We start from the raw sequence: 14,825 nt of genomic DNA, 5'->3' as shown, positions 1-14,825 counted from the left end.
TTCTTACTCATTGCCTAATTGTGTATTCATTTACTGTATTTTGAAGCTCTGCCTCCTCAGGTGCGCAAACGTGATTGCAAAGGAATCTACCTTTATAGTCTCATGCAAATCACAAAGATAATTGTGTTTAGTTTTTTAAATCTAGCAAATATCATAAATAACGATACTCCATTTGCGATTTTGCGCGTAGGTTCGCAGCATAGGCTCATTGGCTGTGGTGTTCTGCTCTAACTAACGAAGGGTCGGGTTCAAAAGACAGGCACGGCGATCATAGTTCTATACAGCCGGTGCGCAAAATGCTTTTTCTATGATGATTTATGGGCTCCTGAAAGACTCGCAGAACAAAATTAATTAAGCGTGCCTTATAGTCCCTAGTCTAGCTCTGCCAGACAAATGTCAACCGTTGATGTATGTCAATAGATCAGTAAATTAAATAGTTATTCATTCCAGTAAATTAATTAATCATTCCCCTGTACTCTCCGTAAGGACTTTATTGCATGTAGATGTGTTTGGCTCTAATTTTTTCGCGCTCGATACTTGTAATGGTATATGCTAGTAAGAGAACAGAAATAAGCACAAACTAACAATCTACGCCATTTTCCTTAGTTCAGCTGCTCATAGATTATAAGTACCGACAATTTGTTCTTTAGAGAATCCTGACGCTCTTTTGCCGAGTGTCTCCTCAGCATGAATCATGTATGTTTCTAGTAATTTATATCAGCCGCTAACCTCAGGTGCCGGCACTTCCTATCTCTGTGCAAATTCAATTAATTAGCTCATATGGAAAGATAATGCGCAAATATATATTGAAAACACAAACCAATTAAAAAATGTCCGACAACACAGTCGACAGAGATGTTGCGGCCGGCAGTTGGAGAAAGTAAAAGGCGAGAAAAGTGTGGTGAGAAATAGGTACTACATATCTCTTAGAACTCTGAATGCGCATTCCACGAAAATTTCAGATTCGAAAGACCGCACAAACACAAGACGAGAACGGGCGTTTGCTGCTTTTTGCTAGCCAGTTGGAGATGTGCAGAATGAAAATAATGTTAGTAATAAAAGAAATAATAATTAAATATTTTCTCTGCGATTTTGTTTTTTTAACGCCGGTGCTTTAACAGGCTTGCGCGATGAATATAGAGCTGGAACACACATCTTGCTTCCTAGTTCTTAGCATTTTTTCTTTGAAATTGTTTTCTTGAAGTACTGCAGCGTTGCTTTTCAAGAGACGTAAAAAGTACTTATGCGTTCGCAACGCGCTCGTTATGATGCGGGATGCAGTCATAGTTATGACAGGCCGCGGCGACCGCATTTCGATTCAGGCGAAATTCTAGATTCCCGTGTACTGTGCTGTGTGAGTGCAAGTTAAAAAACCCCAGGCGCTCAAAATTATCCAGAGACCTCCAGGCGTCCCTCATAGCCTGAGTCGTCTTGCTACGTTAAACCCCATGAAACCAAACTAAAACTTCAAAAACATGGTCTTTAACCTAGAGGAGTGGCGGGTGAAATAATAATTTCACATTTCAATGAGACTTAGCGAAGCATAGCAGAAGTGCAGCTTTTGTATGCCAAACAAATAAGTACTTGAGGTCGCCAAGTTGTATGGAGCTAGATTCAAAGTAACACTAGATCCCACCTCAGGGTTCGACGGGCTTCCGTCAAGCATGCCGAAATATGACAAAGGAATTAACCTAACAGCAGCTGTCATGCTGGCAGGTACTCACTTTTCGGACCAGTAACCTATTCTCATGCGCTTCCAGTACTGGAGAGAAAGCTGTGCGCTACAGTGCCCAGTTTCTAACTGAGAGAAAACTTAGTGCCAAAACCACGCAACCCACAAAGAGGTACGACGACGAGACACAAGCGCTATTCTCACAAATGAGTTTTTATTGAAGCCAGGATGCAGCTTATATAGAGTGAAGCTTCAAGGGGAGAGAAGGATGACAACGAGGAGAAGGTGAACAAAGGGAACATCGCTTCGCAGAAACGTGCAGGCAGCCAAAAATCACGCAAGAAAAGAAAAATTACATAATAACTGAATCTAAAAACTTAAAATCTCAGACAGAAATAGATAAAGAAGGACTACTGATGCACCTACAGCCAAATTTCTTTATGTAGAGAGCCTCCAGGCTAACACGCGCAGTCTTATCTGTGCTCTTGCCAAGAATCTTCGTCTCATTCAAACGCGCCTCGCACCCGTCGCCGCTCATTACGTGCGCAACCAAATGTGCGTACTTATCTTTTAGTTCTAACAAATTTCGGGCATGGTCCCCGAAACGCTCGTTGATGCAGCGGCCAGTCTGACCGACATAAAACTTCCCACAGGTTAAGGGGATAACGTAGACCAGACCTACGGAACACTTGATAAACGGAGTGTCGTGCTTTATCTGGGTTGCATGGTTTGGGCGCTAGTTTTTCTCTAATTAAAGTATGTACCAACTAGCACAAAAATAGGTGTTAATGCTCTGGCAGTATATTCTCCTTTCCGTTGGTTTCGCAGGAGTCTAGCAGGACCGCCGCTCAATTGCACGCCCTGTGCCCCCCAAGCGTCCACCACGAAGCCTCCCAGGTCTTCGGCACAGCGCAGCGCTTCGTGGAAAAGTGCTTGCTGCTGCTTCCGTCGTGACTCGCCACATCCCAACGGCTCCGGGTGAGTCCAGCAGACATGAGGGCGATACAAGTTGGTGCTTCTCGCGGGGATCATGGCCATTGTTATTATACAATTGGTTCTGCCTTCTCGCACGGACCATAGATTCCAACCACAGCTGTCTAATCATGGCGACTGCGGGACTACCCGTGGAAACCGTCTCTCTAATTTTGGCGCTCTCACTGGCCTCTCACGGGGCAGATGGTTATGTCATCTGCCACCTGCACGCAACCTGGCCAAAGCTTCATACATCGCAAGTACAGTGTATAATAAAAAATCAGTTGGGCGCCACTCTCTTTAAACGACCCTAAATAGCCACGGGAAGTAGCTCATCAATCAATCAGTCGATCGATCTGTCGATCGATCAATGTGGGAAAACCAAAAGTGAAAGAAGATTGATCGAAAGAAGAGCTAAAGGGCCCACGTGACCAGGTTTGAGCCTGCTCTCCGCCTGCCATAAAGCGACAATGTGTAATACAATGAATAAAATAAATCTGAATACCCTAGAAAGCGAGTATATAGAGTGGTAAAGGAGAAAACTACACGATATAGCATAAAAATATCAATAGCGGCTGCACCGTCAATATAGTCCTTCATAGAGAAAGTTACGAAATTCTCATTAGACAGCGTGTCATGTAGCAAGACACGACCTCTCTGGCACTGTTCACCGCGTGTTCACAAGAGGTACTTAGATATATGTATTCAGAAGAGTTGAGAATAAAACTTATCGAAAAATTCTTTACTAATCTGCCATTCGCTGATGACATTGCATTGCTACGAAATTCAGGCGTCGAAATTCAAAGCATGTCCGAGGACCTAGACAGGTAAAGAGGAACAGTGGCTCTGAAATTTAATATGCACAAAACGGAAGTACAGTTCAACAGGCGCGCAAGAGAGCAGAGCTTTATGGTGGGAAGTGATAACTTGGAAGCGCTAAGAGAATACCGCTCCTTCGTGCCTATAGTAGCCGCAGGTGCGGACCACGGGAGTGAAATTAGTTGGCGAGCATGAATCTGGTAGAATGCATTTGGCTGGTACTCTCACATTGTGAATGACAGTTTACCAGTACACCTAGAGAGAGAAGTATATAACTAGTTTCACTTTATGTGGACTTAACGTCCCAAAGCGACTCAGGTTATGAGAGACGCCGTAGTGGAGGGCTCCGGAAATATCGACCGCCTGCGGTTCTTTAACGTGCACTGACATCGCAGAGTACACGGGCCCCTAGTATTTTGCCTCCATCGAAATTCGACCGCCTCGGCCGGGATCGAACCCGCGTCTTTCGGGTCGGCAGCCGAGCGCCATAACCACTGAGCCACTGCGGCGTCCTAGAAGTGCATAATTGCTGTATCTTATCATTACTCACCTATGGGGCGGAAACGTAGAGGCTGTCGAAAAGCTCTGAACATACACTGACGAAAACGCAGCAAGCTACGGAAAGACAAATTATAGCTGTATTGTTGTTTGAAAGGACGAGAGAAGAGTTGGTTGGGTAATCAGCTCGTGCTAATTATATTCTAGTTGAAGTTAACAAGAAGAAATGTATACATGAGTACGGTATGCAATAAAAAAGCAAGATAACTGATTGGCATTAAGGCTAACGGAATGGATTCCAGGAGAAGGCAAATCTAGCAGGGAATGTCAGAAAGTCAGCTGGGCGGATAATATTAGGTAGTATGCGGGGACAAGGTGGTTGCAGCTGGCACAGGATACATGATTATTTTTAGGGATATGGGAGAGGCCTTTGGCCTGCAGTGGGTGCAGTCGGGCTGATGAATGATGATGTTGTAGTGACACAGTATATTATGTTGTGAATCTTGCGCGACAAGGAATGCCTTCACCAGGTTGTTTCTAATGTTATTTATGTGGACTGCTTGAATATGAAGTTGGTTGAGTAAGGCACGAAGAGCATGCAGAAAATTCCCTCAGTTAATTTTATACGCGCCAAAAGAATTTTCCTAAACTTATTCTTGCGTTTATTGAAATACCGTTTTAAAGCTGTCACTTTCATGTGTGCGGAGTATTTGGTTGGAACCACGACTGTACCTTTTGCAAGAAAAAGTGAAAACATGTTCTTTATACAAGCAGTATTGTGTTTACGAAGGTATCGCCTTTCAATTTATAGTGAGCACCCGCAACACCACGGAACGCTGTTTTCTCCAAGACCTGTCAGCGGTTTAGAACTGCAAGTGTCCTTTTACCGAGACGAAAAGGCGGTTATTTTTAAGTGAAAAATGCGTAAAAAGTAACCATTCGTACGATTTAGTTGTGTTAAAATCTGAGCCGTTTTTGAAATTTGCGTAGTCATAAGATATCTATGACTGTCTCTTTTTATCAAAATAGCTCTAACCCAGAACTTCGTAAATATCGTGACGAGAAATCTGGGCAGCGCTGGAGTTCACTTGCGAGCAAGTTCATTTGTCATGTCAACTCTGGTCAATTATTACGATCAACATATTAGGAAATTTTCACCCTGACGATTCATTCCGGCAAGCGCGATGCGACGAGGAGCGCTGCCATCATTTTCTCCCATTCGATTCGTGCGAATGACAGTAAAGTCTTTCAATTTGTCCGCTCTACCCACTATTCTGTTCTGTCTCACTGAATCATGACATAAACCTCAATTTTATGGTACATTACTGTGAAAACCGAAAATATGCAGTGGGTTATTGTGACAGTCACTAGATTTAAGTTCGCTATGTAAGCTATTTGCAAGAATCGCCACCGTCAAGTTACCGGTTGCTGCCTGCAAACGTATACTATTTTATGAGCTGAACTTCCACTGCTCCTGAAAACCCAAAGCTCTCAGATGTGGATCAGGGATGTGTTGCATCGCTGTTTTAGATTATGAAACAATTTCAAAAACTAAGTGTTGGAAATAAGAGTGTTTAAAACGATTGCGCCTAATTGAATGAGAGCGGAAGGAAGACTTGTAATTTACTCCCTTATCTCTTCCACTCGAAGCAACACACTCCTACCGTTAAGCCTTTATCGATCTCCAGAGCAGCGGTGACAATACTCGATATACATCGGCGCACTAGGTCAAGCACTTTATCACCTCTATTGACGTCATCATTTGACGTCGCAGAAGCTTATCGGCGCTGGGCCTGTTCGCAACGCAGTGAGCGTGGACGAACCTCAAGTACTGAAGTGTCAGTTTTCCAACCTGAAGTGTTTCATATCCTGAGGTTATTTCAACACAAGTCGACCTTTTCTGACTCTTTTTTTATTCTGCACACGATATGTCTCTTGCCTTTCCTGATTAAAGTGCGTCATAAGGGGTATATGACGCACGGAATTGAAGCGGCTGAAAAGGAGTTTGACTTATACCCTTTTATCTGCTGCTCCAGAATTTCACAAGGCTACCCTAAGTGTCACGGCAGAAGTGAACGAATGCCTAAGACGAGTAGTTAACAAAACCTACATTGGCACAGCGTGGCGCAGTCGGGAAAGAAAACGAGAGGAAACAAAATTTACATCAGAGCGTTTGCCTGAACTCTGCATAGATAGAAGTAATGTCGTGGGTGCCGAGAGTAATCAGGTGATTTGACGCGCTGCCTTGATTAGGAGCTCCGAGGACTCTTAATGAAAAGTGTCATGCATTGCCATCCTTACAATGCCTTCATATATGGCGAAGCCCAGCCCACTTGCGACAAAGAAGAATGATCTTGAAATAATAATGAATGCTGTAGAATCTGGCGGAAGCGTAAAAAAATAGTGTCGAACTTTCCTCTGTTCTAACTGTGCTAAAACATAGGTGCTGCGCCTACCTCGGTTCACACAAACGGAGAGGGCATAAGAAGTTATTAACATCAACGACAGTCTTCGTGTTGTGCAAATTTGTTCAGCGCAACCTCCGGTATGAGCCACAAACGACTACAAGTGCCGCAGTAGATAGTCCTTTAGGAGTAGGAGCGTAGATTGAAATTTCTAATCACTCAATGGACCAATGTTCACTCCCTGAGAGGGCAATTACGACCGTACGTCAATCACAATTCGTTTTCACGTGAACCAATGTTAGTCGAGAAAATAAAATGATGCATTCTGTATTTCCTGGCTTTGGGTTAAAGTCTGTGCTGCACAGTAAGATTCCTTCAGATTGCAGCCGGCAATTGCTATGCCCTAGCAACATGCCGGTAACAAAACAAGAAAGGCACCGTTCATGGCGTAGTTCCAGGCCCTTGTATCGTGGAGGCGCCTAGAAACATAACGGTGTCTAAATACCGTTGTCACATGTCATGAGTTCTGTGTAACAGAGATATAACACGGTGCCATTCATTAAAAAACATTAAAATCTGGAACGCTACGCGTGTTTCACGCCTCAAGAGAGGAGCACTGGAATGACAGGCAATGACAACTTCACCCAAAGGTGAGAAGACTGTGAAGTTGTCAGAAGGCGTTGCTATGACCGGAGAAAGAATGGGGTTCAATGTCGACAATAATTCGAAGGTGTTAGAAGCGGTACCTATGACACGTCCTAAAGCATGCCGTCAGGGCCCAGGAAATAATGTGATATTAACACCATATCCCTGCGACCAAATAGACCATGATTTCTTTTTTCATCGTTGTACAGAAATGCCACACAAAAAGAAAGTTTTGTTTTTCATTTAAAGGGTGCGGCTAGCAGTACTTATGACTGGTTCAAGAACAATTCTACTCGGGTACTTTAAATCTTCTCTTTATGATATCACCTCCCTGCGACAAGATATATCTCAGATCATTTCCTCCTTTCTTTTTGTTCGACAGATATGCCACTCAGTACCAAAATATTATTTCCCAGCATTTGTTCATCGATTTGCGCCTGACGAAAGCATCACACCGCCAATAATGGAAGCAAAATTTCAAGCTCGAAATTCACATTGACCAGAAATGCAGACGGAACTTGAAGTCACTGGGCGCACGGGATATTTTATGCACTTCAGAAGAGGAAACACCCTCTGAACAGTTCCCACAGTGCCAGTGTTTTCACAACCAGCCCATCAATGCAAGCAAAGTCCGCAGCTAGAATGTGTGATTAGGTATATGTAGGTACAGCCGTCATAACTCTTGTCATAGGCGTTCAGCCTGCGGACTGTTCTCGCGAAACATGTATTTTGGCAGTTACGGCAAATCGGAAGTTCAAACATCCGAGCTGGAGGAACAGTCGCGTTTGGGGGTTTACGCGTGACTTTAAGTTCCCAACTATTAACCTGCGCAGCAAACCTTCTGGCCTGAAAACTTTCGACCGAGGTTGTTCAACTCAATCACTTAGCTAATCTCACATCCCTTAATTCTTCCCGTCATCCCTTTAGTTTTCTTTTTTTTCTAGATTTCTTGATTCAGGATGCCCGTATAGAGCAAAGTTTTGTCGTGAAAAAAATTATTTCAACTTTCGTATGTACATTCTTTCTAGGATGCGTGCACGCACGCGCACATTGCAATAAATGCTGCGCTCCCTCGTGGCCAAGTTGGTCAAAACGTTTGCATTGGGCTGCACGCAATAGCACCTTCTCGCACGCGCACAGCATTCACTGTCTCAACCACGATTAATTTTCTGCTCCCTGCTCTACTACAAGAACACGGATCTCGCACATTTTTTGCGCTTCATGTTGCATAACTCGGATCATTCGTGTTGCATTCCCTCCCCCCTCCCCTTCTATATACTCTTATCCACTCTGAGGGCGCAATCCAGCAGGAACGCATACTGTGTGAAGAGATAGCCAGTTTCAACGCGTCTGGGGTGACCTGACAGAGGCTTTTCGAGATAAGCAGGCCCGATAAGGAAGTAAGTGCCCATGAGAGGACGCAGATGAAACCGGGCTCTATATTCAGCGCTCTCGAGAGGCTGAAAGCGTTCCACGAGGGTTTCTCCTGTCCTTCGGAAGGATAGTGCACGGGTACCGAGAGTCAGTCGCATGTAAGCTAAAAAATATGCATTGAAACAAAGCGCACTGAAAACCGGTTCCAAGCTGATAACGGTACTTCGCAAAGCCTGAGCACTCTTCCGCACCGCTAGATGTTCAGTTTCAGCTCTGAAAAAAAAAATCCCTCGCCGCTCTTTTTCCTTTGTAGTTTTTTTTTTTTTCTCGTAAGCGTGCTTAGCAAACAGAGACCGAACTTGTTGGAGTTTAAAAAGGCTTATTACGGCGGCACCGCTCGTGGAACCGCTTATGTTCGAAGATTAAGCGAGGATTTTCCAGCCCGGGTTCTGCTCCGCTTCTGTATAGCAAGTGCGAACTGTAACTGGCGCCTGAAGTCAGTACGTATAACGCCTCGCCGAGTGGCGGGAAATGTTTACGGGATTAACCGCGCGTTTCGGGGGTGCGCGGCACGGTTTGGAAGCCTCGTGTTGAAAAGCGGATTTGCGGCTCTTTTAGGGAGTCTCGCGTTAGTTTTTAGAGCAAAAATGCGCAGATATATGCTCCTACACTTTGTAACAGGGTGCTTAAAGTGCTTGCTGATGAACTGCATGTCGAGCAGTCATGGCCTACTCCTGAAGCCACTTTACGACTTACAGAACTTCTGCATCTGCGGCTGCTTTAAGCGCAGTGACCTACTTTTTTACGGGACCATATTAGGCGATCTGAGGCCAACTCTGCAGCCAACCTTTTTTGTCCTGAACATTAGGGTCGCGTTATCTACAAATGCGCGATTGAATCCCAGAAAACGGCGACAAATGCTTATAGTTTGCGCGCCTGTCACCACGGGCCGCATGGTGCCGATCATCCAAGATTACACCTGGAATTACCGGAAGAACTAGTCGGCACGAGTGCGGGAGCCATATTACAAGTCAAAAATTTGCAGCACGTGTGGAGAGTAGGCTACCATTAGCAACACGTTCGCGCAGCATCTGAACGTCGTCTGTAATTTTCACAGAACTACAAACAAAATTATCCCCATTTAGTTACACCGCATTTGCTGCTGGCGGTGAAGACATGGCGCTTGTCGGGAATGCACAGGAATGCGCAACCTGTACATATCAGCGACCACTGGTTGCTGTTCATTTAGGTGATGGTTAAATCTGGCTAGAGGTGTGCGAATATCCGAATTATTCGCCATGCCAAGCGAATTGTTTTCTAATCGACATTCTCAAGTTCAGAATTCAAGCATTCCGCCTTATGAAATTTTTAGGCGTTTCTTAACACTTCCAGAATGCCACGTGGTAGGGTAAGCCCATCACTCATCCGTCCTTCTTACTGTTCTTCGCTGCAGGCATTGCCGTCGTTCTCATCTCTGGATTTCTTGTCGAAAAATCCTACCGAATATCTCTGCTGCCAAAAGAAGCCCCTAAACGGCGTCGATTGCGTAAAACACTTCAACGCTGTCGATGGTTAAACAGGAGGCCCGCAAGTCTTAGAACATCCGGCCTGGTTTGTGGAAGTGCCCGAAGTGCCATCGGCGGGCACCCATCGGCATGAATGGAAGCAGGTGCCGTCCGGTCAGGTGCTCGGCCACTTAAGGGTTCCATCTGGATGGGCGGAAGGGGGCCATGGCACTCCCTACAACGGTGGTTGTCGCCCCCCCCCCCCTTCCAACCACGGTTGGCCTTGTGGTTGAGCGTCCGCCAAGGCAGCGGGAGGCACTTCGGTGTTGCCGGGTACCTACCAGTGAAATAGGTACTAGGGCGCTCCCTGCCTGGTGCTCGGCGATCATGGGACCTCAACCATCGGAAATTGAACCCAGCTAATTTTGAGAAATCATCCACTTGACAGAGATGGCTAACCTTTAACTGAAGCGGCTGCCTTGTGGTAGAGCATCCGCCTCGCATTCGGGGCCGCACCCCAGTGCCGCCACGTACACACATGTTTTCTAATGGGTGCAAGATTTCCCCCAGCCTGGTGCTCGGCCGTTCTTGAATGAGATACTTGGGAAAAGGGGTCTTCGACCAAAAAACGTTGTGTCAACTAGCCGATGGTTCGTTCCGCCGTCAAGCAACCCTAAATCCGCATCGTGCTGTAGAAGCCCATTTGTGGCGGTTTTTTTTTTTTATAAGTGCCTGTTCAAGCTCAAAGTGACGGGACTTGAAGGCACAGGGTCCTTTCTCAAGTCATCCTCCCTGGAAAGCCGAGCACCAGGCCCGGGGATAGCCTTGTACCTATTTGAAGAACCAATAATGCATTCTGCAAATAGTTCTTTCAGCAATTGGGCAATCCTGTTTTGAAACAGTCTATCTGTAGCTGTTACAATGACGGAAACCAGTATTCAGTAACTGTACATGTAGCACCCACTAAAGCCGTTTTGTTGGTGTTTCGCAACTGCCATCCCAGGAGCATTAATGTTACTTCGTACATTGCAAGGAAAAGAGCAAAACGCTGATCTATTCAACTGTTTACAAAAACGCCTACAAAAATATGAAGGCCAGCATGGATAAGGAACGCGAAATGGAGTCAGGTCAATAAATCCTAACTGTAACATTATAAGTTTTTAGTACTAGCACAAAAGAGAATACAACAAAACCGCTATTGCTAAGACGCTCGGATGACGATTTGCGGCACGATTTTGACGAATAGGATTCTTTCTGCGCGGTACCACCTAGAAGAAACCAAACAGCAGGGACGCGAGACAACAAAATTATTGATTCGGAATAAATGGCCAGTTCAGTTTTTTGGTCCGAAGTATCCACGCTCTTTCACAAGGGAAAAGTAATGATTATGTAATCCCCTGATCACAACTCGTTCACTCCAAAACAATATCTGTGATAACGGCAGAACGTTAAGAGAGTCAAGCGGCCAGAGGACATTTGAGAAAAGACCAAGCAAGGGCCCACTTGTTTTTAACACGGGGAGAAACCTGGCTAGATGGTGAAAAATTATCAGAGCGCAGAAAAGATAAGGAAAGACGAGAACTTTTCATTGCGTTTTTTATGCTCTGTTTAATATGTAAATAATTCTTGAGCACATGAGCACCAACGTGGGTTGTTCATACTATGGAGTTTTGTCCGAATTTATGTTTATCGCGTGTTTTCTCCTCAAGTGAAAGGTACTTAGGAGTGGGAGAAAAAAAGATAACAGCAACAATATGCATTCTGTGTCATCAGGTTCATAACGTGATAACAGCAACAATATGCATTCTGTGTCATCACGTTCATAACGTTCGTATCGCTTGCGGTGGAAAGAATAAGAACGACATGCATCCTGACACGTGCATATAATAATAAATTTCGCACGAAAGTACACAGGCAGGCAAAGAAAGAACGTTGCAAGGATGCCCTCTGCCCCAGTATAAATAAATCCAAAGAAAAGACACTTTGATAACATAGGCACTTTGCAAGTCTTGGTAAAATAATAAAGAGAATCCTTTAGCTGCGCCAGCAACGACGCTGCGAAAACGTTGTTTACCTCAAATAACCCGATGGCGAAAGAAAAACATTTTGACCCGAGGCCCAATTTCTCACCTGTCTGTAAACAAGTTAGCTAGGTAAATCGGCAAAGGCGGTCTCGCAATTTGTTCGCTGTCGGCAGTAAGGTACTCAGCAACTCAGAGATAAAGCAACTAGCTGCAAAGCACGCGTTGTTTACTCGAGCGAAAACTGCTCGTAAGTTTTTTTTCTTCTACCTTTTCTGTGTTGCAGAGCGAATTTTGTTTACGCGCTTCTGTTTAGTGTTTATATTGCTGTCGCTGCTGCTGTCCTCGATTGTGGGAGTTGGAACTTTGCAGCGTCCAAGCTATTTGACGCATTCTGTGCGCAGACCAGACAAGTAGGCTTTATGCGTGGCATAAAACCGCAGTAGATATACGGCTTTCGGGAAAGCCTTGTTTACGACTCTCGAGTATGTTGCGTGAAGTTGATTTTGTTGCGCGGCGCCTCAGCGAATTCTATGTGTACTCTATTCTCCGTTTTTCCCGCGTCATTCAAACAGGCAGAAAGCGCGATCGTCCCTGTCTGTCTAGCAAAGAAATAGAAAACAAGTAAAACTCCTCCAATATACTGAACCTGAAATAACCTTGGAAAGACCCTAAATAGCATCGTGAATCGTGCAGTCTTGCTCATGCATTGTTGCTTAACGGTCTTCAGCCGATACACACGCTTGCCGTGGAATGAATGTAATCACGTGAAGAATTATGGCGAATAAAAAATGTTGCTTAAACTAATTAAGCATTTGCTTCATAAATAGATGTTCAAAAGCAAATCAGCGAGTAAATGTTGAGAATAATTTTTTTGCCATGCAGCACAACCGAATGATTAGATTTAACAAGGTGATGGTTCGGGCTAGTGGGTATGCGTTACGATCCATAGCGCAGCAACAAAACAGGGGACAAACACAAGCGCTAACTTCCACTACAGCTTTATTTGGTGCACACAGAATTTATACAAGAAGTAAAGAACGAAACCTGTCGTATTCGACAAGATACTTCGTGAACAAAGCTTAAAAATCACATGAAATACATTTCATCGGTTGGCTGCGTCAGCAGTCCGTCATTGTCGCTGACAAAGAAAGATACGGCATTTTTGCCTCGGAGCAGCATGCCAACCGGTGAAATGTATTGCGTGTGATTTTTAAGCTTTGTTCACAAAGTATCTTGTCTAATCTGACTGGTATCGTTCGTTACTTCTTGTATAAAATCTGTGTGCACCAAATAAAGCCGTAGTGGAAGTTTAGCGCTTGTGTTTGTCCTCTGTTTTGTTGCTGCGCTATGGATCATAAAGAATGATTAGAGTCCGGCGGGATATCTGACCAGGAGAAGCAGCTCGATGTAAAATATGGGGAAAAAAATGGCGGGCTATTTATAGCGGCTAGGCGAAATGCAAATAAGGTGCGCTATCACTTCGGCTTTCATTTCGGTTTCCGTTCAAGCTGGGTTTTCAAGGTCAAACAGGCTTCAGACAAATATCGGTGAACTTCGACTTCAGCTCCGCCTTAAGAGCATGACGCGACAGCGTTAGTGGATTAAAGTTCATACTTGCGGAATCGGTCGCTCTCTTCTTTTGCATTCATAAATCCTTGACAGTCCTCATAGCACTCCTGGTGAAGTGTTGCAGCCGTTAAGCGATGCGCAAGTGGCCCTGCAATGGCAGGTGCTGCTACAGGTGCCGCTAATCAGACCCTGGTTGCTCTCTCCCGTCCAACCTAAAGGTCACAGAGAGAGCCTTCGGTCAGACAAACATCGGCGTAATCTGAGATTTCGGGTTTTGGTGCTCGAGCACTAAGCAATCGTTTACAATCTGAGAATTGTTTTGTTTCGCTGTTTATAAAGTGGGCAAGTAGGAAGAACGGGACAACGCGGCTTGCATAGGAGGCCGGAGGTCACCAGCACAAACACCGGAAAGGCCGCATACTGCGGTTGAACGCGCTGTGTTACTCTGTCGCTCCTTATTGAGTCACCATAGCCTACACAAATAGTGTTAAAACACGCCGTAACGCCTAGAGTGTCAACTCCTTAGTATCCGTAGTGTAAAACCGGCTTGTGAGGAACTTTATTGAGAAAGGCTACGAAAGTCGGTGACACGCCGGAAAAAGCAGCGAATGTGTTTTTAAAGCTACTTCCGCCGTCAGCGGACAAAGAGCCGAATTCTCACAGGTTTTAAGGCGTGCATTTCCATATAGCCGGCCAGGGAGTTTGGATATTTTTCCCCGTGCTGTTTTCATGACCGAAAACTGCAGTGAGATCAGACTACGAACGCTTCTTTCAGTTGAACCGTACCTAACAATTCTGGACAAAAAAGCATTTTTGAACAGGAAAGATTGCATGAACGCAATTTTTTTCATATAATTTAAGATTTACCTTTAAAAGTCAGTATACTCGCATATCTTTCGTCGCCAGGAGTGTATTTATTTTAGCTTTTAATGTTTTTGTTATCGTCAAAAACGTCACATTGGTTTTCTATGCCAGTCTTAACTACTCGATGCGAGCGACAGAAAAACTTTGAACGAAAGATTTTGCTAGACATCGCAAGAATGGGCCATTATTCCAGTATTCCAACATTCGAGATGTTTCTCCACGTTTGTTCAACATGGACGTCCAGAAATGGCTTTCCTGATTGGCCGCCGGCAGCTGCCGCTACGTCACCGCTGCTGCATTTTTATAAAACCGAGTTACGGTCCCGCAAATATGGTTGGAAGGTAGTGAAGAGTTAACTTCCACAATTATCTTTCCTTCCCTGCTCGAAGAAGCAATACGATAGTTGTATTCAGCTCCCAGACTCAGTTCTTTTTGTTACAGATGGATAATTTTTCTATCGCGCCTAATGATCAGTTTC

At 44.7% G+C, this 14,825-nt stretch overlaps 1 protein-coding gene across 1 annotated transcript in view; it reads left to right on the top strand.

The window, feature by feature from the left end:
- The window catches only part of LOC144134248 (uncharacterized), a 587,847-nt gene that overhangs the window by 315,715 nt on the left and 257,307 nt on the right, over window positions 1-14,825 (top strand). The window contains exon 5 of the mRNA XM_077667207.1: window positions 2,473-2,650. Within this exon, the coding sequence (XP_077523333.1) occupies window positions 2,473-2,650 (178 nt within the window). The remainder of the gene's footprint in view (window positions 1-2,472; window positions 2,651-14,825) is intronic.

The sequence above is a fragment of the Amblyomma americanum genome, chromosome 5 (genome assembly GCF_052857255.1).
Source record: "Amblyomma americanum isolate KBUSLIRL-KWMA chromosome 5, ASM5285725v1, whole genome shotgun sequence".
Taxonomy (NCBI): Eukaryota; Metazoa; Arthropoda; class Arachnida; order Ixodida; family Ixodidae; genus Amblyomma; species Amblyomma americanum.
This window is presented reverse-complemented; position numbering and strand designations above follow the sequence as displayed.